This window comes from Neolamprologus brichardi, chromosome 7 (genome assembly GCF_056152115.1).
Source record: "Neolamprologus brichardi isolate AB-2024 chromosome 7, ASM5615211v1, whole genome shotgun sequence".
Taxonomy (NCBI): domain Eukaryota; kingdom Metazoa; phylum Chordata; class Actinopteri; order Cichliformes; family Cichlidae; genus Neolamprologus; species Neolamprologus brichardi.
The window spans coordinates 62,220,482-62,248,440 of record NC_142110.1 but is presented as its reverse complement, the minus strand read 5'-3'; the positions used below and the strand labels follow the sequence as shown (position 1 = coordinate 62,248,440).

Genomic DNA, 27,959 nt, shown 5'->3' with positions numbered 1-27,959 from the left:
ACAAAAAATAAATACAAAAATTTCATAAAGACAATAATAATAATACAATTCAAATATCTAACAAAGTTATTGACTGGTGTCTTCTCGTGGAAAAAATGAACGTCAGTAGCGTTCGAGGTGGGAACCATTGACCTGACACAATGACAAGTCGGAATCCATTGCGCGGACGAAACGGAAGTTTAGACGGTTGCTCGGGGTGAACAGTGACAGCAGCATCGCAGGAAACAAAATTTCATCCTTTCCCCCTGAACAAACCCGAGCTCCCCTTTCCCTCACCCATGGCGTCCAATACTAATATAGACATCGAGGGTGCAACCCAGCATCTCCGGGACATCCTCAAGCTCGACCGCCCCGGGAACAGCACCGGTAAGTGGGGGCCGTGAGCGAAAGCGCCTGCGCTGGTTTAGGCCGCAGAAGCTAGTTGAATGCTAGTTAGCTGGCTAGCTAAATAAATAACTTAGCCAGCGTGATGTGGTGTGCCGCTTAGTTGTGTTGAAACGAAGTCAGGGTCAACTGCAGCTTTTGCGTGAAAACACAGTTTGCGTGTCACTGAATCTGTTTTAACACTAATTTCCGCGGAGCCGCGAAAGTGTATCGGGTCGTCGTAATGTTGGAGTGCTAACTGCGTCGTAAAGTATTTTATCAACCTCAGTGTTAGCTCGGTTAGGAGCTTAGCGTATGTGTGTATCTGTTTTTTGGTGTAAAAAAGCGTGTCTTAGGTAAATATTTCGTCTAGTAGAAATTAACTCTGTTGTACTTGGTGTTTTTACTCCGAAGCCATAAAAGTGGTTATACCTTTGTCCTTAATTAATGTGAGGCATTTAACTGGTGTGAACAAGCCCCCCCAAACTGCGCAGAAGACTTGCTTTACTAATTTGGGAACACCAATTCACGCGTGTTTGTTTGTCTCACTTGCGATGTATTACATGGCAACTTTATCATGAAGTGTGAAGAAGACATGCTGATTTTAGGAACTCAGTATCTTGCACCTGTGTTAGTCTTAATTATCTTTACGTCATAGTATTTTATGTTGGGGGTAGATATATAAATTGATTAAACTTGGTCTAATCAATTTCGTTATTTTATGTTGGGAGTAGGTGTAGAAATTGGACTCTCAGTCCAGTACACTACTTGTTGACCGTTTCGGCACACTTTGAAGTAACAACAGAATGGAAAAGTAGCATATATTACGCCTTAACGTCTCCTTACTTTGCTGCCTTTTTCATTAGTAAATGCTTATAAACCGTGGAGAATCAGAAGTATTAAATACATAACATACTACGACCTGAATTCTTTGTTTGTTGTCTAAAACTTTAGGCTCTGTTTCCCAGGGATACTTTAAATCCAGTCCTAGATTAAAAAATTATTTTGGTTTAACTTTTCTTTACTAAGACTCAGTTTAATCTACATGTGGAAAGTTTTGTCTGCTTTAGGCTTTGTATGATGTCAGTAGGAATGGATATTTTTAATATGGTAATCTCAGACACACATGTCTTGTTGTGAGCACCCCATTTGCCTGCTGTTAATGCTTCTGTTTGAGAGGAGCTGCCAATCATAAGAACATTGACTTGACTCAAATGAGGGGAAGGTTTCTTAAACAGCCTTTTTTTCAGACAAATAAAGTGAGGGTCTGCATCAAGGCTCTGTATAAGATAAATAAGCATAATTTTAGAGTGCCTAGAGTCCTCAGAAAAATATGTGCTGGAAATGAGCATAATAGATCGCCATTGAAAATATAGGTTAAAAAAAATATTGTCCTACACTTTGTAATGAATATTGTGTGTATCACTATGAGACTGCATGTGACTCATTGTTTTGTTGTAAAGTCTAAAATCACTGTACAATTGTGCATCAGTGACATGATTGCGTCAGACTCTGAGATGAGTCAAAAGTAAGCTGGTAAGGAAGCCCCAGAACAAACACAAGCTCTTTGCATCTGCTGGATCTCCTACTTTCATTGTCTTTCTCAGATGGAAATTCAAGTGAAAGTGGTAGAAAGCCATCTTTTAATGGAGAGCTGAATGGGTTATTGGGAACAGGCCTTCTGGGGAGCACTGATCGGTCAACTATGTCAGAATCGACAAGACCCATCTCCACAGATCTCAGCAGTGCTCAGGAGAGTCAGATAATGTGAGTTTCTCATTTAACCTGCTTAGTGGTGTCATATTTATAAGGACTTTTAATTTTTTTGTTTGTTTTGTTTTGTTTTATTTTTTTAACTGAATCAATGTGCTGCAATTTCAGCTGCCTTTCTGGTGATGATGGCTCTACCTGTATTCCAATTACTTCTAACAATGTGGAGATTGTGGCAAGCCAAGACTCTAGCATCAACAGCAAGGCTCGAGGCAGCAACAAGGTAAGAAACCAAATCATCAGCTACAACCTGGCAGCTCTGGTGAAGAGAACAAATTAGAAATTTGGAGACAGTCAGTACTTCTGACGGTGGCTGGTTTTTTTTGTTTTTGTTTTTTTTATCTGACCCTGTATCTGTGATGACTTAACATGGTGTTTTGTTTTGTTTTTCTTTTTTACAAGTGATAAGCTACAGTATTTATCTAAAGATATCTGAACTAATTTTTATGAGCGCTATAGTCTCCTATTCTCTTTTTATAACATTTCATAAAATGTCATATCCTTATCAAATGATATGGTTTTCATATAATTGGAGAAAATGATATGTTGAAAAATGGAATTGTACAGTTATAAAAACACAGATCATCTAAAGCATCATTTAGACTTTCTTCAGCTTTTGAGGTTCTTTGCCTTGTCAGTTTTTTAATTCCTTATTAACTTTGTTCAGAGGTTACTCATCTGTTTTCAATGGGTTTTTTTGTGATTCTTTCAGGTGAAGATTCAGCCTGTTGCTAAGTACGACTGGGAGCACAAATATTATTACGGCAGACTGATAGCTGTGTCTAATGCCTTCCTGGCCTACGCCATCAGAGGTACAGTGTTTTTGAGTGGCTTCAGCTCCTAAAAGTTAATTATCATAATCATAATCATCTTTAAACTTAAGAGAGGTATAATAATCCAACACGAACTTCTACCACAGACATTTAGGATATAACATTATTGTATGTGGCTTTAGAATACAGTCCCAATTTAAAGCACTGTATGCACAGTCCCCCCCCCCCCCCCCCCAAAAAAAAAAAAAAAAAAACCCAAAAAGCAAACGTATATATTACACACACACACAGGTTTCTTCTTTGTTCCAGGTTGCAGAGCTTTTAATTTAGTATCCAAGCTCATTTTGAAGCAATGAATCCCAAAGTTGCTCTTTGATTGGATTTATTGAAGCGCTCTGTGAAGTCTTCACAAGATATTCTTTGGTTGGAGGTTGAACATTTCTTGTGATTTCTTTATAAGTTTGCATTCAAAATCCTTCTGTATACTTCAGACTGTACTTCAGACAGAATATCAAACTTTACTTTCAGAGCAATCTGATATTCTGTCTGGTTTGACTGAACAGACCTTCTACCTTTTATTCCTATGAAGGCGTAAAGGTGTACTATGAAGGAGTATGCACTCGAAATCTCCAAAAATCCTTCTGTGCATGTTCATTTTAAAATTTAATTTTAGCTGCCAAATTGTTTGTCCTTATAAATGGTTTCCTCAGCATCAGTCTTCCCTGTACCCACACTTCTTGACAGTGATCTGGTTGTGGTCTGGTTAAAGTAATTGATCTCTGTTGCTGATCCCCGATGTTGTTTCTTGCATGTTTTTCTTTTTGCTTTCTAATCTACTCTTGGTTTTTCTGGGAGTGGTGTGCACACACAATTTAGAAAATTTTCCAAGCATAAAGACTGAAGATGGATTTTTTTTCCCCCCTCCCTGGTCTGACAGATCTAAGGATGTCCTTTGCTGTGCAGAAAAAACAATTCTTGTCCTTTTCTGTATCATTTTTTTAAAAAGAAATTTTGTTTTAGCTAATCAACTCTTTGATAATTCATGTTGCTGCATAAAGACAGTTACGTTCTGTAAGTGCATAATGGGAAACTATGAACGGTCTGATCTCAAGGCTCAGTTGAGATGTTCAGTTTCATATGTTCCACCAGAATAAATATGCATTGTAGTCCAAGGGCTGAAAATGTTGCTCATACTACTTATTAAACTTTTATTTATACTATGGTTGTTTACAACATTGTTCAATGGATTTGCTGTGTATTCAATGCTGTAATAACAAAGGCTCCTTGGTTTATCTTTGGGCATTTTTTCCCCTCAGGAGCCAACAACCATGCTATGGTTCGTGTCCTCAGTTTGGAGTTTGGTGAGCGTTCCTTACTGAAGGGATTCACCGGGGCCGTCACAGATCTGGCTTTCGCCCACCTTGATTCATCTCTGTTAGGTTGTGTAGATGAAGCGGGCAACCTGATGGTCTGGCAGCTCACCTACACTGCCAACAAGATACTGTATCCTGAATGTAGGAGAAACTGAACGCGTGTGTGTGTAGATACTGCCAATGAAGTACTACCTCTGTTTGCTTCTAAACTAGCAAGTTAAAGATTACACTGATCTTCACCTCTGCTTTTGTCACAGTTACAGAAGGAATTCCAAAACTATTCTTGTCTCCCATTTTCCTTAACCCATGTTTTATATAGAGATCAGATAGTAGTTCATATCCGACGGCCAGAAAACACTCCATTGAATTCCCATCGTCGCCTCATCTGGTGTCCATTCATCCAGGATGACAATGAGGAGAACCAGGATGATGCCAGTCAAACTTTGGCTCTTCTACATGAAGACAGGGTATAAATGTTTGACACAGATATGTTTGTCTGAGCTGGATGAAAAGCCAATGAAATTTGAAATAGAATAAAACTTTGAGTACTTAGTTGTCTACACTAGGACATTGTTATAAATTTGATAAATATATATAGATTTACATACATTAAAAAGTAGTGTGATGTTGCCCACAGAGGAATAATGATGTCGTTGTTCATTCACTGATTTTTAGCTGACAGAGCAATACAATCCTGTGTCTCAGCTAAAACACAAAACACTTGCAGAAAAAGCAGAAATGTTTCATCTCTAATTTTACTGTTTCCCCTTTTCTAGGCTGAGGTATGGGATCTGGAGGCCTTGAGAGCCAACAACAGCAGCTGGCCTGTTGATGCCACAGAAGTAAAGGAGGGCCTCATCGCAGTCAAGGGGCATACCCAGGTGGGACTTCATTTTCATATGAAAAACTTTGAAATAAACATGACACATTTCATTGTCTTGGTTTGTACAACAAAATGTCTGGAACTAATGTACTTAAGGTCTTACGTTTCCTGAGAATTGTTGCATTATTGACTATGAACATTGTTTAATTTTGGTTTGTCCAGAGAGTCAGCGAAGGCGCACTCTCTCCAGATGGAACCGTGTTAGCCACAGCCAGCCATGATGGATACATCAAGTTCTGGCAGATATACATAGAAGGCGGGCAAGACAAACCCAGGTAAGCAAACCAATTAATTAATTCTTAAATGGTTTACAACTTTGTTTTTTCCTTTCTTCTATGTGGTTTTCCCACTTCTGCCTTTTATTCACTTTTGCATTTTTCCTTAAAAATAGATGTCTTCATGAATTGCGGCCTCATGGAGGACGTCCTCTCTCCTGTCTTCTTTTCTGTGACAACCACAAGAGGCAGGATCCCGAGTGAGTCTGCACACACAAACTCAAAGTGCAAATTTATCACAGGCTGTCCTAGTGGGTTTTTATTCAAGTGCTCTCTCTCTCTCTTTCTTCTTCTCATTGCCAATTCTGTCCCCTTTTACTTTTCATTACAGGGTTCCTTTCTGGCGATTTCTGATAACTGGAGCTGACCAAAACCAGGAGTTGAAGATGTGGTGCACTGTTTCCTGGACCTGTTTACAAACCATAAGGTGTCTATTATTTGAAATATTTTTTTTTAGTGTTGCCAGCGTTAATTTTGTTAAAATGATGTTAATGTTAGCTCGTTAACGCGTTAGTGACGTGCAACCCCTCGCAGGGGGGGGGAGCCGCATTAACTCACTAACGGAGATTTTGCCGCGTTAATGCAGTTATGGCGTTAACGTCATTTTAACAAAATTAACGCTGAAAGCACTAATTATTTTTTAGTAATTTTATATTTTTCTCAACCGTTATTATAAATGTAGCATGGGATGGGAGAAGGCATGTATAAGAATAGTTAGTAAATGTAACATGAACAGCTGTGAGTTCTTTTTTTTTTTTTTTTCTCTGCTTGCACCCTCAGTACCTCAGCACACCTCCAGTACACCTTAAAGAAATCAGGACATGGTCAAAAAAAAAGCTCTCGTCTTAAGGGAAACATTATTCCAAACCAGTAACTGGCTGGTTGGCCTTGGTGTACAAACCTGGTCTAACAGTAATGCTCTGTAAAAGCAAAAAAATGTCTGCCAGGAAGGCCCACAAAAAGGGTTTTCAGACTAGTCCCAAAGTAAAATTATTCTCGTACTGAAGACATTTGGTGATGACTGTTGTTGATATTTTAGCTGAAACCATTTGTTTAAGGACAACATACAAAGATACTAATTTCACAGTACTTTTCTCTTAAAGGTTCTCCCCTGATCCATTAAACTCATCGACTCTGCCAAGCCTCAAGGCCAGCCTGGACCTCTCTGCTGAGTATCTGATCCTCACTGATGTGCAAAGGAAGGTTAGCACAAATGTTTTAAAATAGGTTTTAAGCAAGTAATCATTGTGAGAAATCATATTGTGCAACCCCCTTTTTAAAGTGCTCACTTTTCTATTACTTTGTGTAAATTAATTGGAACGCTTCATCAATACAAAAGATACAAATCCTGAATTAACTACCTTTCTAGACACACTGATCAAAGACCACGCATCAAGTGTACAAGGAAACCTGCTCTGTTTGTGAAAGTCCCTGAACAATGCCACTTTCTTGGCTACCTATGTTACCACTTCCTCCTAAGCTTAGTTTCATACTTGGCTGATGTTGCAGGTTTTATATGTGATGGAGCTGCGACAGGACTTAGAGAAAGGAAAGGCAAATTTCACAGCAGTGTCAGAGTTCCTGCTGACCCACCCTGTGCTCAGCTTTGGGGTACGTGATGTTACCCAGTGTCGATTGCGGCACACTGAGGTCCTTCCTGCAGAGGAGGAGAGTGAAAGCATGACAACAGGTACATAGACACATGCATGTGCATAGACATGTGCACACACACATTGGAATTGTTTTTTTGCTTTAAGCCATCTTCAAAGTTGAAATTAAATATGTTTGTTCCTCATTAATGCCACATGTTTTTCATGTGTATCTTTTCCAGAGGGCACTCAAGGACCCACAGAGTCCAAATCTGGAATCCAGATTAAACTCTACTGTGTCCACACCAAGTGAGTTTTCTTCTTTTCTTCCTTTTTTTTGTGAAAAGTGTTAAGATTGTGTCGCTTTAACAGTTTCCAAAGGACATCTTGGTTTACAGGCGGTCAGTGATGATGCATGATGACCAAAATGTGCTTTTTTTCCTTGTACACACCAGTGATTAACTTTCTTATAGGACTCACTAATATTGTTTTGTGTTGTAATATTTTTTCTTGAAAATAGAATAGAATTGGCAACCATGCTCAGTTTAACATATTCATCATTCTGGTGTCAGCCAAGTTTATTGGATTTCTTCTATAAAGGAGCCTTTCATCCAGTCAGCAAGCTCCGTATACTTCCACAGAATTGCTTGCAGATGTGCACACTTATTGTGTACTTGGTGACTAGTGTCAGTCTCCTGTGTTGGAGCTGACATTTTTTTCCAACACTGGGTGGGTGCTGTGGAAAAATCTACTGTACAGGAAAGCTTCTGTAGAAGGACAGGACATATAGCATGTAATTGTTCTTTGTTAAAACAGTGCTGTACACCAGCGGTCCCCAACCTTTTTTGCGCCACGGACCGGTTTATGCCCGACAATATTTTCATGCACCGGCCTTTAAGGTGTCGCGGATAAATACAACAAAATAAAACTAATACCGGTAACAAAAAAAGAAAATTTATTCATAACACACGTGAAAAGACCAAGGAAAAGCGAGTAAACGATAAAAACGGTAACAAAATAACGCTGAAAACCGATAAAAACCCTGAAAACTATATATTTCACACCTGAGCCTCAACTCTCGCGGCCCAGTACCAAATGACTCACGGAGCGAGGCCCGGGGGTTGGTGACCGCTGCTGTACACCACGTCTCTCTGTACCCATCCACCCTCTGAAAGCAGTCAACCCAGACAAAAGACTGACACGTGTGCTATTTTCTATTTGGAGTAAAGATACTATAGTCGTCAATGCAGAGGCAGCTTGCTGCTTGTTTTACACATGGCAGATCAGTAATTATTAGTAATTTTGTTTAATGTCTCTACATTTATATGTTTGCAGGAGTTTGCAGGATGTTCAGATTTGGTTTCAGCCCAATGCAGGTTCCAACTCTGCGGCCTTCCTTCCTCATTCAGATTCTCAGGATCGTCTGGGTAAGATAGCAGTTTCTTTAACTGACAGGATTTAGTATTTATGCTGAGAAGGACGAATTCAATGAAAATAAGGCAACTTGTATGATTACTCCACATTTGGTCCACCTCTAGTCTTCTCTCATAAATAATTTACTTTAGTTTTGAAATCAAATTTATTTATATCTGCTTATACATCATTTAAAAATTATTTATTTTAGATCACATTCTGCCACAAAATGGAAGTAATTTTACTTTTTATGTCTCCAGCTGGGTTTTCAGATCATCTCACTGATCAAAGCTCTGACAAGGATTCAGGAAGTGGCTCACAGACTGATCTAAGGAAGATCCCATCACTTCCTGCTCCCTCAGACTTCCTGTCAAATTCGGGCACCGGCAGCGGAGTGATGCCCAAGCTGATGACTCCTGATGCCTTCATGACACCGAGCACTTCAGTATGAACTTATCCTTACGCTGTAGTCTTCAAACCTTTTCCATTCTTTTTACCTCATCTAACTAGACCTAATACTCCACAAGATACAAAAAATGTTTATTTAAGTATTACATTTGCAAAAGTAGTGTTGCAAATTAATACCTTTCAATTCATTTTTATGAAGTGAAATGTATTAAAACCTTTCACTTCATAATTGATTAAAGCACCTTTGGCAGCAATGACAACAGCAAATCTTCTTGGGTCTTTGCCCTGACACACTTTTGTTCTCAACCACACAGCTTTATTCTGTGAGCTATAAGTTTTAAACTCATAGGTGTTGAATGTAGTTAGGTACCAGTGGGTTCCAGTCAGTTTGAGGAATCATCTCAAAGACAATTGATAAACATCTTTGGGCATCAGATATTAATTGCAAGTTTTGTAATATAGATCAGTTATGTTAATTTATATTAAAAAAAGACACTAGAAAGCTTGTATTTGCTCATTCTTTATGAATATTCTGTGTAGATTGATGAGAAGAAAACTGATGAGTCTAAAAAATTTCTGAAGTTTACAGAACGACCAAAACCGTTACAGCTTCAGCAAGTGAACACCATGTGTCTTCTTTTGATTTGTCACACGGTGAATAGCACCTTCGCCCACATATTGGTTTATAGCTGGCAACAGCACTCAACACCCTGTTAATACACACTAGTGCAAACTAAATAGGACTAGTTATGCACTGAAAGAAAAGCTGATAACATACAAAAGGACAAATTGTTCCTTATTAGCTCTTTGCTTTTATGGATGCTCTGGTTTTCTTCCATAGTCTCAAGATATGCATGTTGGGTTAACTGGTGAGTCCAAATTAGCTGTAGGTTTGAATGTTACACTGTGTTAGCCCCTTGATGGACCAGTTACCCAGTCAAGGGACACCCCTCCACCATCTCCCAGCCTTCCACAGTCCCAGTTGAATAAAGTCAATAAAATATTGGATAAATATAATCATTGCGAACAGGGTTGAGATGTGAGACACCCCACTTATCTGCGATGTGCTTCAGTTTAACCGATTTATAAACACTGAACAGTGATTATCCAAACTTTCTATCATATTTGCTGCCTGAAGATCATCTTTTTGTCATCCTTTCAGGTACCAGCATCTCCGGGGAGCAGTGCCAGCAGTCTGACCATTGTGACAGCTATAAGCAGCAACTCTGACTCAACGAACAGGTATGGAATTAAGAATTCTCTATATATTCATTTGAAAACTGAAAATGTTAGTATATGAAAGTGTGAAGATGATATCACAAATGATATTTTATCATCTGTGTCCTTATAACATGCAGTTTGGGTTGGTGAATGCTGTTCTTACAGATTATGTTTACCAGGATGTGGGGTTTTTAGATTTGTACTTATTTCAAATAAGCCAGGGATGAAGACAAATTGATTTTGGGTTGTTTTTCCTCAATCTCCAGTTGTTAATTATAAAAATAAGCCTCTGTTATCTTTTGTTTACTTTAAAGACTCCATTTATCTCTAACAACTGAATACAAATAATTCCCCACTGTTTTGGTTACATTTGGGAATATGTATGCTTGTTTTTCAGAGCTATGGAGGATGCAAGTCAGAGTCCTAACAGGGCTGACAACAGCAGTACTGGGCTGGCACTCTCTGCCTCCACCAGCAGCCCAAGAGCTGCTTCCACTGTTCTACTGCCCGGACTCGAGAGTCTGCAGGTATGATCTAAACCACTCTCCTTCTTCAACCAACCTTCCTTCTTCATGACATGACTTATTTTAATAAACTCTTATTCTTCATATCCAGGCTTTGGCAACCCCTAGTAGTCCTCTGGTACTCGACAGCTCTCAGGTTCTAGATCCTCCACTCCTGCCACCTTTGGCATCTCCAACTAGAGCCCGCTCCCCTGACGTCATCTCCTCAGCATCCACAGCCATGTCCCAGGACATGCCAGAGATCGCCTCTCAGACCCTGCAGCTTCAGCGTGGACTAGTGTCCAGCTTGGATCCCTTACCTCTTTCTGCCCTCCAGACAGACAGCATGGCCTCTGCCGCCTCTGCACTGCACTTGTTAACCTCACCACGCTCAGCCAACAACAGCGGGTATGTAAATTAAAAAGCGATTAGGAGTATTAAAAAGCATGCAGAAATTATAGTGTTGAGATTTTACGATCCACTTAAACTAAAGTTTGACACTTTTATGTTTACTACTCCATTTGATTAGGGTAGTAGCACATTATGTAAAACCATCTTCCTCACCGTTTTTGAGCACAGGGTGTGAGAAAAGACAATCTCCTTGTATATTTTCTTTTCCACATGAATCCTACAATTTCTCTCAATGAGCCACTCATGTTTGCAGCCATTTGTGACATCAAATTCAGATATAAGCAGCCCCCGACCAGTTCTATTTCCTCACTAGGGCCGCTCTCTGCAGCAGATGCTAAATGTTCTGTCGTTGGCTGCAGGGGGATGTTTCTGCACTGCCTGCATCTATGCAACTCTGCTTTTATTTTTTGATGGCATTTATTATACTATAAGAAATGTTTTAGTTAGGACATTGATTGGCTACTGTGCGTAATGTTAGATTAGCATTGGTTTTATGTCAGTGGAGTCAGAGCTGTGTGGATGTTGTAATGCTACAGAGACAACAAAAAGTTGTGGAAACATTTAAAACTATTTTGAATCCACTTAAGTGTTATCATTTGTGCAACGCAACCTCAGCTCTTTCTTTTTGTTTCAATGGTAATAATGTCAAAGTTAAAATTACTGTGCAAGCGATATGGTAAATGCTAATGTGTTTGTAATGTGAAAACATTGTACATGTCACCAGTTTGACAGCTTGCTTATTCCATAACCATAACCTTACATAACCATAATTACTGTTGATTCTGATTCTGCAGTTTCATTTCACTTTCTTGTTGTAATGTATGTACATTTGTGTTGTCTTTATATTTACTTTATTTTATTTTCCCAGTCCAGAAATGCTCTCTAAATTACATGAGCCAATATATATTTTGTTACAGCTTGTTGGCCCTTGAACTTGGAGGTGCAGAAGGGCCTGTGGGTGGGGCAGCAGAGTCTGAGTCCAGACTGAGTCACACACCATCTCTGCTTGAGAATGCGCTATCACAGGAAAATCCTGTGATAGGAGGAGGGTCCTCAGATGGCAACGTTAGCCACACACCTTGGCCAGCTGCCCCAGATATCACCAGAGAAACCAGGAACAGTCTCAGGGACAACGGACTTGTTGACTGGTGTGTAGTCTAACATATAAATACTTGAACCCCCATCCTGTGTGAAACATTTCACAAGCCTCTGTGTATAAAACATTCAGCTGGTTTTTGTTCAGGTAGTTTCACGTACACATCAGGTTGTCATGCTATGTTGCAATGAAAACGGCATTGTGAAGATTTTTATTTATTTATTTATTTTTTAATTTAAGTATTGGTGTGTTTGTCTCATATGCCTGCTGCAGTTCAAGAGAGGAGTCACAGGACAGACACTTGAGCTCACCTTACCATCGACGCTCATATCACCTGCCACAGAATGACAGTCAGGACGCTGGAGCCGAGCAGAGGTAACGTACATTAACCCACCATCTATTTGTTTATGCAAATGAAACAGGCAATAGAATGGACTTTATCATGAGCAACAAACTCATGATAAAGCGCTGCACATTCAAGGCGCAGCAATGGTTTGATTTTATTGACTTTTTTTCAGCTGATTCCACAACATGTGGTCTAAACTCTGCTTTAGAGGCTACAGCAGCTGACTTACTGTCTACATTTCTGTGTTGTGTGTGACTCAGTGACCCTGATGATGAGGTGGCCAGTCTGGCGTCATCCTCTGGAAACTGTGGTTCTCGATCTTCACATAGACTACCGGTGAATGATTGGAAAACCTCACCACGAGGATCGCCAAAGCCAAAGAGAAAGATCAAGAAAGACGACAGGTTTGTTTATACTTTGAGCATCAAGATGTTGCTGTTTTCAGAGACTAATAAAAAGGACGAAAGCAAAGAGAACCCTTAGATTAGTAAGTAATTAGATGGCGCCTCTGCAAACTATCTTCCTTTTCGATCATAGTTTGGTGAAATTAAAACACTTCACTTTGTTCGACCTTCATGAGGTATATATGGAAATAGGAAATGGCTCAGTCGTCCCAGCATCAAATCAGAGGACTAATGGGTTTAGTCTCACTATGAACACCTTTCACACATCTGTAGTCAGCTAATGGCTTTAACAGAATCATCAGTTTGGAAGCATTAATCTAAAAATAATCTCCATATATCGTAAAATCCGTACAGATTCAGATCACAGATCAACAGGGTTTAAAGCTAAATTTCACACACACACATATTTACATCTGCGTCACATATGTCACAGGAGAGCCAGAAAAGTTTTGAATACAGTTTATCTAACTCCCTCACTTAAGTAAACATAGTAGGATTCAGTGGACTACTAAAATTTGTAGACATGATCTTGTAGTCTGTGTATTCCCTTTTTTATCCCAGAAACTATTAAAGCTGTTACTGTTAATTGAGTTATGACTTACATTCATTTTGGGGTTTTGGTAGGGATGTTTTCATAGATCAGCACATTTCTTTAGGCCACACTTTTTAGTGAGGGACTCAAATGCTGAATTAGTAAACCAGAGCCAGTCAAAATGTGGTATGGGGGACAACAGATTAAACTTTTGGCAGCTACACGTCACGCCCGTTCGTGTAGCTGCAAAGTGTACCCTTTTTTTTCCTGCAGGGCTTGCGTCTACACTGGTCTAGACTTGGCCAGTGTATGAGCATTTTATAGGGTGTTGACTAGCAAAAGAAAGTGATTACTCACACTGAATTACAGGTAGACTTATGCTTTTTTTTCATGTCTACATCAAGTAGCAGGATTGAGTTATTTGTCTTCTTTAGCATTATTGCATTTAATTTAAGCCAAATATTATTTTGAAATAAAGTTCTTAAAACTAATAAATGTCAGAAAATAATTCGTTTAGGTAAATGAAACAAATTGATTTTTATTAAGTGTGCTATAAGTAGTATTGAGTACTTAGTTAAACATTGTTTCTCGTCTTTACAGTGAGTCATCACAGTCCAGGCAAATGGATTCTGGTCAGGTAAATTCCTAAAAGAAAAATTCCCTTTTTTATGTTTGTTAGATGTGTCATGCCTTTATGTGCAGTAAGTGCACAGTTATTTTATTTTTAATTTTAGAGAGTTGATTGTTACTGATAATGTCTTGTAAATTATTACTATTTGATAACGTGTTGTTTGTTTCAGCAGCTCTTTGGTTTCTCATTCTTGGATTCTTTTAATTCAGCTTTTCTCCTCATCTTTAAAAGTTTAATGTAGAAGTACAGGACGAGTTGATGATGCTGTTGCGTAGCCAGCAGAGGGAGTTAACTGAACTGCGGGGACAGATTGAAACCATGCAGAGCTCCATTATGGCTCAGGTGGAACATGTCCTGACAAATCACCAGGAGCAAGAACGTATCCTTCAGTAATCTCTCACTCACTCATGATTGTTTTTTTTGTTTTGTTTTTTTTAATTATTTTTCCAAAAGAAATGTTTTGAGAAAAATTTTATACCAAAGGCTCAGTGAACAGCTGTGACTGTGCAAAGATTTAAATGTCTTTTAGCCACATCTTTGAAATCGTTATCATTACAGGATGCTTGCATTTTTAGCAATGAGCCGGCTACAATCATATTCTTGTGAGCCTTGACCTGTCTTCACCTCAGACCGCAGACTTGAGCGAGTTCTGGCAGAGAGTCAGAATCATCAGCAGCAGCTTCAGGAACAACTCAGCCAGCATCTCAGCCATGCCCTCAGCTCAGCTTTGACCAACAGAATGGACAAAGTGCTTCGGGATGAAATGAAGAAAACAGTCCCACAAAGTAAGAAAACACCAAACACACTCCCAGAGCATGATGGGTGCCATTCACTGCTAAGCATCACTGAGATTCTCACATTTAAAAAGGTCACATAAAGGAAATAAATACATCAAATGTTTCCTGTTCATATGTATGGGGGAGTACTATCTCTTTGATATCTAGTAGTGATGAGGAAAAAAATTGTATTGATAACACATTTTTAAGGTGTTTCTCATGATTTTTTTTAATGTTTTTCATTTCTTTTAAATTGTACAGATGTTTACTTTTAAGTGTCAGATGTCTGTTCAAATGGGATGTTAATTATTGTTGTATACCTACAATTATGTCTGTGAAGGTTCTTAGACATCCAGGTCATTGTAGTCTAAGGAGCTTGGAAGGAAAATCATCTGGATTTTCTGAAGATGTTTAACTTCACATCTGAGAAGCTTCAGTTGCAAGAGCAATTGGTCCATCTGGGACTCTTCACCAATTGCTCTTAGAACTGAAGAAGCTTCGCGGGTGAGAAGGGAAGCGTCTTCAAGAAATTAAAGACGTCCAGACCCTTTCCCCCCCCAACCTCCTTAGACCTACAATTGTCTCTAACAGCAACATTGAAAACCGATAACACAGTCTGAGTCAGACTAAATAGATTCACCAGGCAATCGTTAGATCAGTCACTTCTCTTTCCAGATGATGGTGGTATTGAGCCATTTTAATGTTTGTAAGTTGAGGAGCAGGAAGATCTTTATGTACTAAAACATGTCCAGTCTGCAAATGCTGCAAACTTAGTTAAACCCCTGACCCACCCTCTGGGGTCTCTTATCAAGCCTTTCTGTTATTGATATGCAAATGTTTATTGTAGGTATATTTAATAATACTTAAGGTGTTTTTTCCCGCTGTGTGTATAATCTAAGTTGCACAGATGTTGTGGTTCAGCTTACTTGTCTTGTAAACTTGAAATTTATTTACTTTCACCTTTTTTGATCTATTGGCATTTTGATCAAAGAAGAGCAAATGGTTTATGAACAGAATAGCTCGTATTTTTCCTTGCTAATAACCAAATATCATGATGTTAACACTACAAATCACTGATGAATATAAATATGGATATAGCAGTTATTAACAAAGGCTACAATTTCTGTGAAGCTGCATTTTGTTTTGTTTTTTCCAGCTCTGACAAAAAAGCCAAACTCTAAGTGCACACCAGGTTGTACATCAATAAATTACTGTGTTATTTAATGCTTGAGATCATCTTGAAGCGTAAGTAATGTTAAATATAGCAAAGGCAGCTGAGGTGTGTTGGACTGAGACACAAAATTAAGCAGTCTCTTGAGAGATGTGTTCCTGCCTCGCCTCTCCTGCCCTCGTATTCGAGGATGAGATGTTCCTGTCTTTCTTTGCCTCCAGCCTCGATCACATGCCTAATTATAGAGGGGTTCCTGCTAATCTATCTTTTTCCCTCTCTAGCAATCTCTAAGACTTTGGAGCCAGTGACAGGCCAGTTGAACAACACAATTGCTGCTAAACTGACCGCTGTGGAGGTCACCCTGAAGGACAATGTTGGCAAAGTGGTGAAATCGAAGGTAGGTGACTGCCTTACTTTACCACTTGTCTGTATTCTTTTCCTCACTGCTGTGCAGGATGGGCCTTTTAGGATTATTCACTGTGTATTTCTACATCAACCTATTCTCCCTGCCTCTTGTTCACCAGAACACAACGGATGCGATTGGTCGAGCAGCAGCAGAGGCGATGCAGGGGCCCATTCAGGCAGCATATAAAGATGCCTTCCAGAGCATTGTGCTTCCTGTTTTTGAAAGAGGCTGCCAGTCCATGTTTCAGCAAATCAACGACAGCTTCAAACAAGGCACACAAGAATGTAAGGAAATGAAGGACGATGATAAACGTGTACAAAACACCATACAAATATCAAGCTATCTAATGATCCACTGCAGGACATGTTGTCTAGGTGCACTTAAACATTTATCATTAGATGTACAGTTGCTTTAAAGTTTCTAGACGCTCTCTTAAAGGCATCCCGATGGCTTACAATGGCTGATGTCCTTATTTGGATACTTAGCATTATTGCTTTCTTCATATTGAATGTTCTCAGTGTCTAGCTCTGAAATAAGGAGCTGTATGTGGAAGTCTGATTAAGTAAGTGTCTCACTGAAAGATCTCAGGGACAACTTTTGTACTGATGCCTTTACAGACCCAGCCAGTCCGCTGATGTGCTGAAAAGCAGTCTGCTTATTCTGAGATTGCGCTCACGCCCACTCTTGGAAGCTGCAACCTGATCTTTTTAAAATTTATAATGTGCACAGAGAGGCCACAGTTCCGCTCCTCTAATTTAAAATTAATCCAAGGTTTGCTTTGTAAATATTACCTGCTTTCGTGCCAAGCAGTTCTGGGGACTACCTCTTAAGTAACTGCTGTAAGGTCCCCAGGTAACTACATAACCTTCCAGCCTCCCCCCCACCAATTCATACTGCTAATAGAAACTCTTAAGTGATTTCATAGCTCACCAGTGGCTAGTTAACTCAGTAAGAAAAGAAAATGCTGTACTTCACTGTTCACTTGAATTCGCACATGGTTTTCCTCCATTTAAAGCTAATATTAATAAACATGTTCCCCAAATGTTAACATCTCTACCTATCCCGAGAAAGTATACCTACTCCATACCAGAAAGAGACTTCTGAGAACTACAAGTGGAAAAAAAGTGGGTCTGCCTCAAATAGTTGCCAGGCTGTCGTAACTGTGGAAGTGGCAATTGACGCGCTTTTTTGTGATTGCTGCACTAACATCTGCACTGCTGTGTTATCTGCCTTCAGCAGTGTTTTAATGCCCAAATGTTACTCGTTTAAAATGGTGCAATAACATCAAATGTATAATAATTATTGATACATAATGCTGTAATCCTCCCGCACTAGTCATTCTAGCAGTCACATGTAGGGTCACATCTGCACACAACACTTGCATCTCAGCAAACTAGCTCCAAATAAAATGAGCCAGTGGAAGCAAGTAAGAGAGCCTTTTCATGTTGCACTGACTCATTTCATATTATTATGAAAAATGTTGCTCGCTAGAGTTGTGACAGTATTTAAGATGTGTTTGCTTGCGTGATGAGAGATTTTGCTCTTGACTTTCATCTTTGTAGACATCCAGCAGCTTGAGACTCATATGAAGAACAGAAAGCAGAGAGACCAGGATACACGAGACCCCATGATTGGCCAGCTCCAGCAGATGATCGACAACTTCCAGAGCTCCACTGATCAGCTGGGCAACAACATCACAGCTAACGTCCGGGCTGAAGTCCAGCATCAGATCCAGATGATGGTGGGAAAGTATGTAACTGAGCTGTTCCTTGTTTACCACTGTGTGAGCCGTGTGTGACTAGAAAAGTGAAACTTTTTTCCCACATAAAAAAAGTAAATGAATCTTCCCAAAACTGTTTACTTTACCTTTTACTTTTCTAGTTTGTCACTTAACACTTGATTATTCTTTTACTTCAGTTACAGAATTAAAAAAAGATGGTCTTGCAAATCAGTATTTAAACAGTCCTGTTGTTGAGTGATGTTATTCACATTTATTGATCTTGCAGCATTGACTTACATTCCAAGTGGACATTTTGAACTTCAGCTACGCATATCAGCAAATACCTATGTACCACTATGGCTTTACTTACTGCATATTGAGCAGCTGTGTAATAGATTGGAGAGTAAAAACAAGCAAAGCTTAATCCTGGGGCTAATGTAAGAACATCAATTCGATCAGGTCTCTTGTTCCCCCTGCAATTAATTTCAAGGCCTCTAGAGTTTATAGATTGTCAGGAGCAGAGCAGAGAGAAAATAGCTGGCCCACTAAAACTCTTGAAAAGGAAATGACAACGCCAAACTGTGCAGAGTCAGTTTTTAAGCCAATATCTTGTAGGTTAAGGGCAAGGATTTTCCCCAAAGCACAAAAATAGACTGCAGCGTATTTGTTTAAGATTCATGCAACTTGGAGGATAACTGTCCTTCTTTTCCCTGCTCAGCTTGCAGGAGTCTATTCTTAGCCATGTGCAGCGGATTGTCAAAGGTGAGGTGAGCCTAGCGATGAAGGAGCAGCAGGCAGTGGTCACCTCCAGCATCATGCAGGCAATGAGGTCGGCGGCTGGCACACCAGTTCCCACAGCACATTTAGACTACCAGACACAGCAGACGAACATCCTGCAGCTCCTCCAGCAGGGCCAACTCAATCAGGCTTTCCAGCAGGTAACACGCACACACTGATGTAACCAGGCTTAAAGGTTGCACTGCAGCTTCCTCTGCAGCTGAGTTGTGTTTTCCAACTACTAATTAATGCAGGCAACTGCATACAACTCACTGTAACTCTCATATGCATGTATGTCCACCAGGGGCGAGAAAGCCATTATCCTGCAACTACACTTCAGTCCCACTTGCAAACCCCACCAGTGCATTAGTTGTGCTGCAGGCATTCATTATGCTTGTATTTGCTCCTAAGTGACTTTGTATGTGAACATGCGTTTCCCCTCTACTTTTAAGCTGAAAAACTACCCCGTCTAAGCTTACATGCTAGTTAAAATTATTAATTTTCTGCAATGTTTAAAAGATTTTGTGTTATAAACACATCTAGTAGTTTTTGTGGTTGGAATTAATATTCAATTTTAGCATGGAAAGCTTTGTCTGAGCTTGGTCATGCCATCTCATTTGGTGTAGCTGGTGCAAAGTACCTCCAAACTGCTCATCCTTGATTGTTGGCTTCCTTCATATTATGTTAGATCTCTTGCTCACAACTTTTGAGGCTCTCATGTTTTGGAAACGGAAAATGACGTAGAATTGAAACTTAAAGAAGTCCAGGCGCAGACTACGATGACCTGGATGATTGAGAACCTTCACAGAAGACATAGAATTGAATTGATCGGCCCATTGTTACCTATTCTCAATCCAGCTTTCAAAGTCAGGATGGAACTGACACTGAAATGTTGCATTAATAACTTGCTTGTTGATGGAGTGCACCTTTCCTTAAGAGGCTTATTGTATGGAAAGAGATACTTAAACTTAAATTCATGCGAATATTTATATAAGTGGTTAAATTGGTAACCCCCCCCTCTTGGTTTACTCTACAGGCTCTGTCAGCGACTGATCTGAATTTGGTCTTGTATGTGTGTGAGACCATCGACTCTCAGCAGGTGTTCGGACAGCACCCCTGCCCTCTAAGCCAGCCCGTGCTGCTTTCTCTCATCCAGCAGCTTTCTTCCAACCTCACAACTCGCTCTGAGCTCAAAATCAGGTGAGCAAACAAAGGTTGTAATTTTTGGCAGCTAGGTACAGATTTACAGTAGGCTTTTCTTTCTTTTTTTCTGGAGTCAAAGAGAACACATCCTTTTTCATTAATTTGCATGTAATATGTAAACAGACACAGAAAGCCAGAAGACAGTAGACACAGTTGGGTTTACACTGTAGTTGTTCAGTGAGATATGACCGTTCACAGATTTTAGTGGATGTGAGTCTTCTCTGTGTTTGGGTTTGGGATTAGACTAATGTCATAATGACTGAACAAAGCCATTAAACAAAAATTGAAAGTGAATAAAACTACACTGAAAAAAATGATTTGCTTTCATGCTTGCTCAGAACAGAACTTACCATTTCAGTTTCAGGTGTGACACAAAGGTCTCTGGGTAGATGTTGTGGCATCCCCATTGACCTGTTGTTTCTGGGCAGACAGGTTGGTGGATCATATAAAGTACAGCAGGTGGTATTATACCAAACTTTTTTCCACTAGTTGCTCTTGTTTTTCTGAACTGGCAATCACAATACATGTTAAGAGTCTTTATTTATTATGCAGTGCTCAGGGCCGCATGCTACAGTACACAGGACCAGGCTCAGCATGACTACAGTATCTCTGAAGGAGGCAGATGCTTCAGTAGCAGAGAGATTTGTGTATTGTCAGTCAGCAAATTTAGCTTTATTTAACTGGCAACTGATCGAGGCTGTATTTTTCCAGATTCATAAATGTTTATTTGTAATTAACAGTAACATAAGATGAATAAGGAAGCATTTTGTCTCTGGTTATGAATGTTGGTTATGAAAAGCAGAAGTAAAAATGGGACAAATGTAAGTTTCAACCAGTTGTTGAACTTCTAGACTAATGATCTCTCCATCAAAAAGAATCGGTGCAGCACCTAGCCCAGGGGTGGGCAACTCCAGGCCTCGAGGGCCGGTGTCCCTGCAGGTTTTAGATGTGTCCTTGAACCAACACAGCTGATTTAAATGGCTAAATTAGCTCCTCAACATGTCCTGAAGTTCTCCAGAGTCCTGGTAATGAACTAATTATGTGATTCAGGTGTGTTGACCCAAGGTGAGATCTAAAACCTGCAGGACACCGGCCCTCGAGGCCTGGAATTGCCCACCCCTGACCTAGCCACATGAATCCTCTTTGGCATCACTGAAACTTAAAAGAAAAGGGGAAAAAAAGAAGACCTCAGGCCAGATCAGAAAGGTAAAATGTCAAATCAAGCATCTTATATAACTTTAAGGTGTACCTTCCGGTTTATTTTTATTAGATTTAGGCGTCTAATGTGAAGCTACCCTCCAGTAATTGAAAAATGATGACGAAGGAAACTCAAGCTGAAGGTTAACCTTGGGTTTGCTACCTCTATCAGAAGCACTGAGCCTTGTTCTCAAGTTCACTTGTTCCTAAACATAAAGACGACTAAATATGATTCATAAATTCTCAGGAATGTTGTGCCATTATTTGCACTTTTAAATATAGTTTTACTATTCTTGCATTTTTCCATCATCTGTAGTGCTGAAAACCTTTAAAAAAAATCTTTGTTTTTCCTATTTATTTTGATCAAGTACATAATATACATAGTCATTTAGGAAAAAATAGTAAAGCATATAAAAATAAAGCAAAATCCACTACAGTGCTCCACTGAATCTGATTTAGTTTACGTTTCCAAAAGGAGTGAGAACAAGGAAACACTTATTTAATCCTACCCCTTCTTTTTAAGTTATCAGTTATAAAATTTATCCAGCTTACTTATTGATATAAACCTCAATAACAATAGACACATTTTTAATAGCACTACATTAAATGCACATTTTTCTCATAACTCCCAAACATTACTTGGCCTTGCTGTGTGGAGGTAGCTCCAGTTTTGGAATGCTAAGTCTAAATTCTGAATAAGCATTAAGTAGCCTGAAGTTTAACTAAAAGGAGACATTCACTAAATAAAAGTGAATAAAAAATCCTGTGACGTTTGAATACTAAAAATCCATGCACTGTCTCCACTTTAAAGACAATGCACAGTTTGAGTACTCTTACTCTTCATTGCAGGATATCATAATTTCATTGTTGTCTCGCACCATTGTAGTTTGATGTAAGACCTGTCCTGTGATACAGCAGGCATAACTTGTAATTTTGGAAAACGCCATAGATTTTAATCAAAAACCCGTGAACTGTGCAGGTTTATGTCATCACATAACGTCTTAATTATAACTTTTGAATTGCATGTGATGTCTTCTCTCCCACACACGCCGGCTCTTATGCTCCCCTCAGCCAGTAATAAAGCTCGTCTTTGTCTAAACTTTTGCTGCCCATCTAATCTGTTTTGTATGTTCATTACTCCCCATCTCCCACGTGCTAAACGGTGCTAAAGTGCTGACCCCATCACCCGGCTCCGTCTGTAGCCCTGCTGCATGGCTATCCTGGGAACACCGATGATCCCATGAATAGCATCGCAGTTTTTGGATGCACTCTATTGTTCTGTTCTTGCTGCGTCCTTGTATCTTTTTCCCCCCATGTAGTTCAGTTTTGTACTTTTTTTTTGGTCCTCTTTTTGATTTTTCTTGTTTCAGTTTGTCATATAAGAAGATGAAAGTCAGATATGACCAAAAATCTCATTCAGCAACTGCTTCTACAGGCAAAGGTTTGGATATTTGCACATCACAAAATTAGTGAATCAATTCGGTTAAGAATAGAATATATATTATATTCTATTAAGACTTAACAGACTTTACTTTCACTTTTTCACCTGATATCTGTATATTCTGCAAATTTAGTAGGATAAATCCTTCAGCTCTCTCCCTGTACACGCGGTATTGTATCTTGTCTGAAGCAGTGAGAGAGACGCAGCTTTCCCCGCTGTGCCACACAGCATAAAGTATCAGAGGTGGATTATCCTCTTTCAATGCCCCTGGCAACTTTTTTTTTGGTAGAAACTCAGCTTTTGGTGCAGCTCAGAGCAAGACAGGACCCAGTAGTGCTGCTTTTTTCCCTCCTCGCAACTGAATGATAGTTTTTACAGTCAAATAGCTGATTTTTTTTTCCCTTTGTGATTTTTATCATTTAGAATATTCATGGACAGCCCGACATCAGAAAGCACTCTCACTGTGCCCCTCTCTTCTGAGAAGAGCTTGTCCTCTCATACCCATTTCTCCCTGAAAACCTCTTTGTCTCTGAGTCCCTTTACAGCATCGCGCTGTGTCCACATCATTTGTTTGTTTCTCAGTTTACACTACAGCTGCTAATGTGGACCTTTGTGTGCCATCTACAGAAAAGAGTGCACTATAGAAACCTTATTAAGACTGAGAAAATCATAGCTCTGGGTTTTATTTTAAATTTAAAAAAAAAAAAAAGCTAGATTATAAGCAGTTAACACCTTTGTTTCTCACCTTTAATGGGTAACTTTAATTATGAAGGAAAGTTTTCACTCATGAGCAAAAATAAATCAGACTGTTAAGTACACGGTATGTGCGCAGTAAATCGTAGTTCACATCTGGGTAAAGATACCACAGAGCTGTCTTCAGGCTTCGTTTTCAGGACTTGTGATTAGACGTATTTCAGAAGAAGCTCATAAAAGATTCCCAAAGCACAGCTAGGATTGTTGGGACTACAGAGGGTGTCATTATCCACAAAATCTGTGCTCTTAGCTGCATCATTAGCTAGCTGTGAAGTACACACTGTTGCACAAATGGATGCGAGAACAATTGAGGCAGCGTGAAAAACAATTAAATATGTGTTTTTGAGGTGTTTGACAAAATGCAGTTACAGCCAAATTAACTTCGGCAAGACATTAACTTTCAGAGAGACATTCGGTATCTGTGCTGGTATGTGCAGTGACATTAAAAGCCCCTTTAAACAGTGCGCTGGCAGTGCTGAGGGGGATTTGATAGACCTGCAGTGTGTGTTGTGGGGCTCTGGCAGGAGACCAGCTGGCGACATGGGAACAGCTCTAATGTTAGACTGGGATCAGGTAGCACTCCGGACACGGTGATGAATGGTCATTTCCACTGTACAGCTGGACACTCTCACCACCAGATGTCTGACTCTTACAATTAATTCAGGAGTTAAGTGTAGTGCATCCCGAGCGAGAGGACAGGAGGCAGGTAAGGCTGATTTCTGCTGGGCAGTTTGATGAAAGCACAATGTTCACAGGCTTGACATTCAAACTTTGAAACCAAAATGAGAACTCGGCTTGCTCTCCCTCTGAAGCAGGGGTGTCAGACATAAGGCCCGGTGGCCAGAAGTGGCCCATTAAAGACTCCAATCTGGCCCACTGGACAGCTTTACAAAATGTGAAAGAGGGCATACATTTTTTTTTTAACTTTTAACAGTATTTTTTTTTTTTTTTTTTTTTACACGTTTTGTAGCTTTTCGTGCTACTAAAGACCTCTCCCACGGCCATGCATACTACACCAAATTAAATAAGTAATAGATGACAATTAAATGACAGAAACGTTTTACTGTCATTACTTTAGTGTCTACTATAGAAATTTCAGTTTTAAAAACAACAACAATCAACAAAAACTGTTTTATAAATATGGGACAATCTGGGTAGTGAGCTACCAGAACCCATTAATCATGTAGAAAAACTCAGATGTGCCATATAAATTGTACTACTTTATCTTATATTAAGATATCACAGGGATTAAATGTGCAGTTAAACATGTTTTAACTGCACAGAAAATGCATTTTCACTTGTCTGGCCCACTTAACATCAAGGTTAGCTGTATGTGGCCCTCAATGTTAAATGATTTTGGCATCCCTACTCAAAAGCCCCAAAACTGTCATTTGTGCAAATTGTCCTTCTGGTGCTTTTATATGTTAATAACTTACTGCTGATGGAATGAAGTTTCAGGTTTTATATGAAAACCTTTTAATTTTCCCATTTTTTCCACCAAGTGACCACAAACGCTTTCTTTTCCTTGAGCCTGCCATTGCCTCTGTAGGTGTTCATTTTTATCTAACCTCTTTCTCTTTCCCTCCTCTTTAGCTACCTGGAGGATGCGGTAATGAATCTGGACCACAGCGACCCCCTGACCAGAGACCACATGTCGTCCGTGCTGGCCCAGGTCAGACCAAAGCTCTTTGCCTTCCTGCAGCAGGACCCCCACAGCCCGCTCAGCAAGAGGGCGCGGCGCCTGATGATGATGCTACAGGGACTCGTCAACCACTAGTTGTCGGTTTAAAGGCTGCTGCCAAAGAGTGGTTTTCCTCTTGATACCGATCATATGTCCACCGTTGGTTTTTTTTGTTTGTTTGTTTGTTTTTTTCCCCCCGTGGTGTTTCAGAGGAGAAAGCACCAAGGACAGCTTCTCCAGTTTCTTGGATCCTGATCCGGATGCGTCTCTCCTTGTTTCATTTCTCCTCCTTCCCCCTTTTCTGCACCAGTGAAGTGTCAAGTCAAGAAATGGACAGTTTTTTGTTTCTCAGTTTTTTGGTTCTTTTTTCTTTTTGTTGTTTTCTTTAAGACAATAATGGTCTGGGGTGAAAGCTTACTGTTGATTTATGTTCAGAGACTCTTAAGTTCACTGTAGCTACATCCAGACCTTTGTTACAGCTGCTTTATTGACCCAAGAGACCTGGTGGTCGACTCTTCCATCAAGACTGTCTCAGCCATGACAGCAAGAGAGCGCTGAGATTCTTTCATCCCCCTTAACAACAACTGAAAAACCAAGAATGAGAAAAAAACATACAAACAACCTGACACTGTTTGATTTTACATCATCCAGACATGCGTAAGACTTGAAGAATGTCCAGCCGAGTGGTCCGTGTGAGGCCAGACGGGGCTGTTCCTTTTGTTGTGCTGTTTCCTCTAAGCTACCTGCCAGGCATGTTTTGGGATGCTGAACAAGTTTTGATGCAGGGGGCTACTTCTGAGCAACAGAAAGAAAACATGCTTTGCCTCAAAATGTCGCCTTCTATTTCGGCCTTAAGAGCAAACAGCAGGCTTGTACATATTGTTACTTTCTTCAACACAGACCAGCATCCTTCTGCTAAAGCCTGGAATTTGGTAGTCGTAGGATTATCCTCCCTTAGTTCAGTTTTTCTTTGCTTTTTCTTTCTTTTCTTTTTTTTCTTTTTGAAGCTAATCCTGGCAACCAAAAGAATATGTACCACCCAAAGCCAATTTTCTTTTTCTTCGTTGGTGGCATATTTCCTCTGAGCTATTTCTTAATAGGTATCCAGCCTATTAAGAAATAGGTCTCCTATTTGTTTGGCCCTTGCCAGACTAGATCTTTGAAGAGAATTGACACTATAAACCTTTTTGATAGACAATAATGCAATTTGCTCATGACTTTTTCACCTGCTTTGGTTTTAGAAATCACTCTAAAGAGGATTTTCTGAAGGATACATTGAGTGTGTAAGAAAGAAAGAAATGTTTGCAGAGGTCTTCCAGGCTGTAAAGAATTCCCCTTCAAAACCTGAAATGTTTGGAGCTCAATATTGAAGCCGGCAGCCGTCCACATGTACAACTCTGTCCTCAGACTTCTCCCCATGTTTTTTCTTCCCTTTTTTATATAAACATTTAGTATTTGTAAGCCATGTATACTTGCGTTAAAACTTAAAAGTAGCTTAATAATTGGGAAAAAAAGGAACCTTGGTAAACATTAAATGTTACAGATCCTGTTGTTTTACCTGGCAATTGCAAATATTGCTTGTAAACTCAATGTGCAGTGACTTCTCTTAGGCTCTAGGAGGCAGCACGTGGACATTCATCCTGCTTGAAATTTAGGTTTTGAATCCAGAAGTCATTCCTGCTCTTTCAGTATCAATGAAAAGCCTGCCTTTAGATTGTAAGCGCACCGTTTGTTCACATTTACACTGAGTTAAAAGTGTATATTTTGTGTAGATCCCATTCACACACCTCATTGTTTCATGACGGGTGGCTGCACTGAATTGCTGATTGTAAAATAAAAGTTCAGTTCATTTCATGCGTTTGTTCAGAATCTGTTGGGTTTGTCTAGCAAAGTGCCTTACTGTAATTTACCCGTTTTGGATAACTTGTAATGTTAAGGCATTACACCCTGCCCCCCACACACACACACACACACACACACACACACACACACACACACACACACACACACACACACACACACCTACCTACCTACCTACCTACCTACCTTATCCATGTAAGTTTTACAATCATTTATGTCACTGAAATATGTGGGAAGGCTCAGGCACCACAGCGGAGGAGAAGCTGTATGTTTTCTTTGCAAACATTTGTCCGGAGGCAGGTGATCAGTACAGACATTTGAACTCTCATTTCAGTGTTTGAAGAAGAAAGAAATTTGACTACTTAGCAGTTCACTGGGAGCTCTGCATGAGAAACAGAACAGAAGTTCATGTGGGTTTTTTTTCCTCTTTCCATTGTGTTCATTTCCCTCTCCTTGGTTAATTATGTTGTATCTTTTGCGGTTTGTTTTACCCCAAACATTTTGGAATAAAAAAAAACAAAACGTGTTCAAATTCAGGTGTCTTGGTGTGTCTGTGGGAAGGTCAGGCTACTTCCTATAGCAGCTATATAGTGATGGACCTCCAACAAAAGTCAGCAGCAACCATTAAATTACTGTTGGGGGATTTTAAATGAGGATGTTTCAGTTTTTTGTCACTTTAATGTGAAAGTTTAGTAGGAAAAAAAAATAAACTGGGATAAAAGACTTCATGGGTTTTGGCTCATAAACCTGTACAAAAACATGTGACCGTTTTCCATGAGTTTTTGCTGTACCACTAGAACAGAGGTGGGCAACTCCAGGCCTCGAGGGATGGTGTCCTGCAGGTTTTAGATGTGTCCTTGATCCAACACAGCTGATTCAGTAGTTCTCCAGAGTCCTGGTGATGAACTAATCATTTGATTCAGGTGTGTTGACCCAGGGTGAGATCTAAAACCTGCAGGACACCGGCCCTCGAGGCCTGGATT

At 39.7% G+C, this 27,959-nt stretch overlaps 1 protein-coding gene across 1 annotated transcript; it reads left to right on the top strand.

Annotated features, from left to right (window-relative positions):
• edc4 (enhancer of mRNA decapping 4) lies at positions 1-27,501 on the top strand. Its single transcript, XM_087844056.1, has 30 exons — positions 1-366; positions 1,971-2,130; positions 2,245-2,356; positions 2,846-2,945; positions 4,223-4,409; positions 4,599-4,746; positions 5,056-5,160; positions 5,325-5,437; positions 5,554-5,637; positions 5,769-5,864; positions 6,541-6,640; positions 6,947-7,127; positions 7,269-7,335; positions 8,362-8,453; positions 8,700-8,884; positions 10,010-10,089; positions 10,466-10,595; positions 10,684-10,979; positions 11,900-12,130; positions 12,352-12,453; positions 12,685-12,828; positions 13,961-13,997; positions 14,223-14,370; positions 14,621-14,776; positions 16,220-16,335; positions 16,463-16,628; positions 17,907-18,093; positions 18,783-19,002; positions 19,878-20,041; positions 25,029-27,501. Exons 1-30 carry the CDS (start codon positions 279-281, stop codon positions 25,210-25,212), a joined length of 4,179 nt encoding a protein of 1,392 aa, XP_087700182.1. The 5' UTR covers positions 1-278; the 3' UTR covers positions 25,213-27,501.
• The last annotated feature ends 458 nt before the right edge of the window (positions 27,502-27,959 follow it).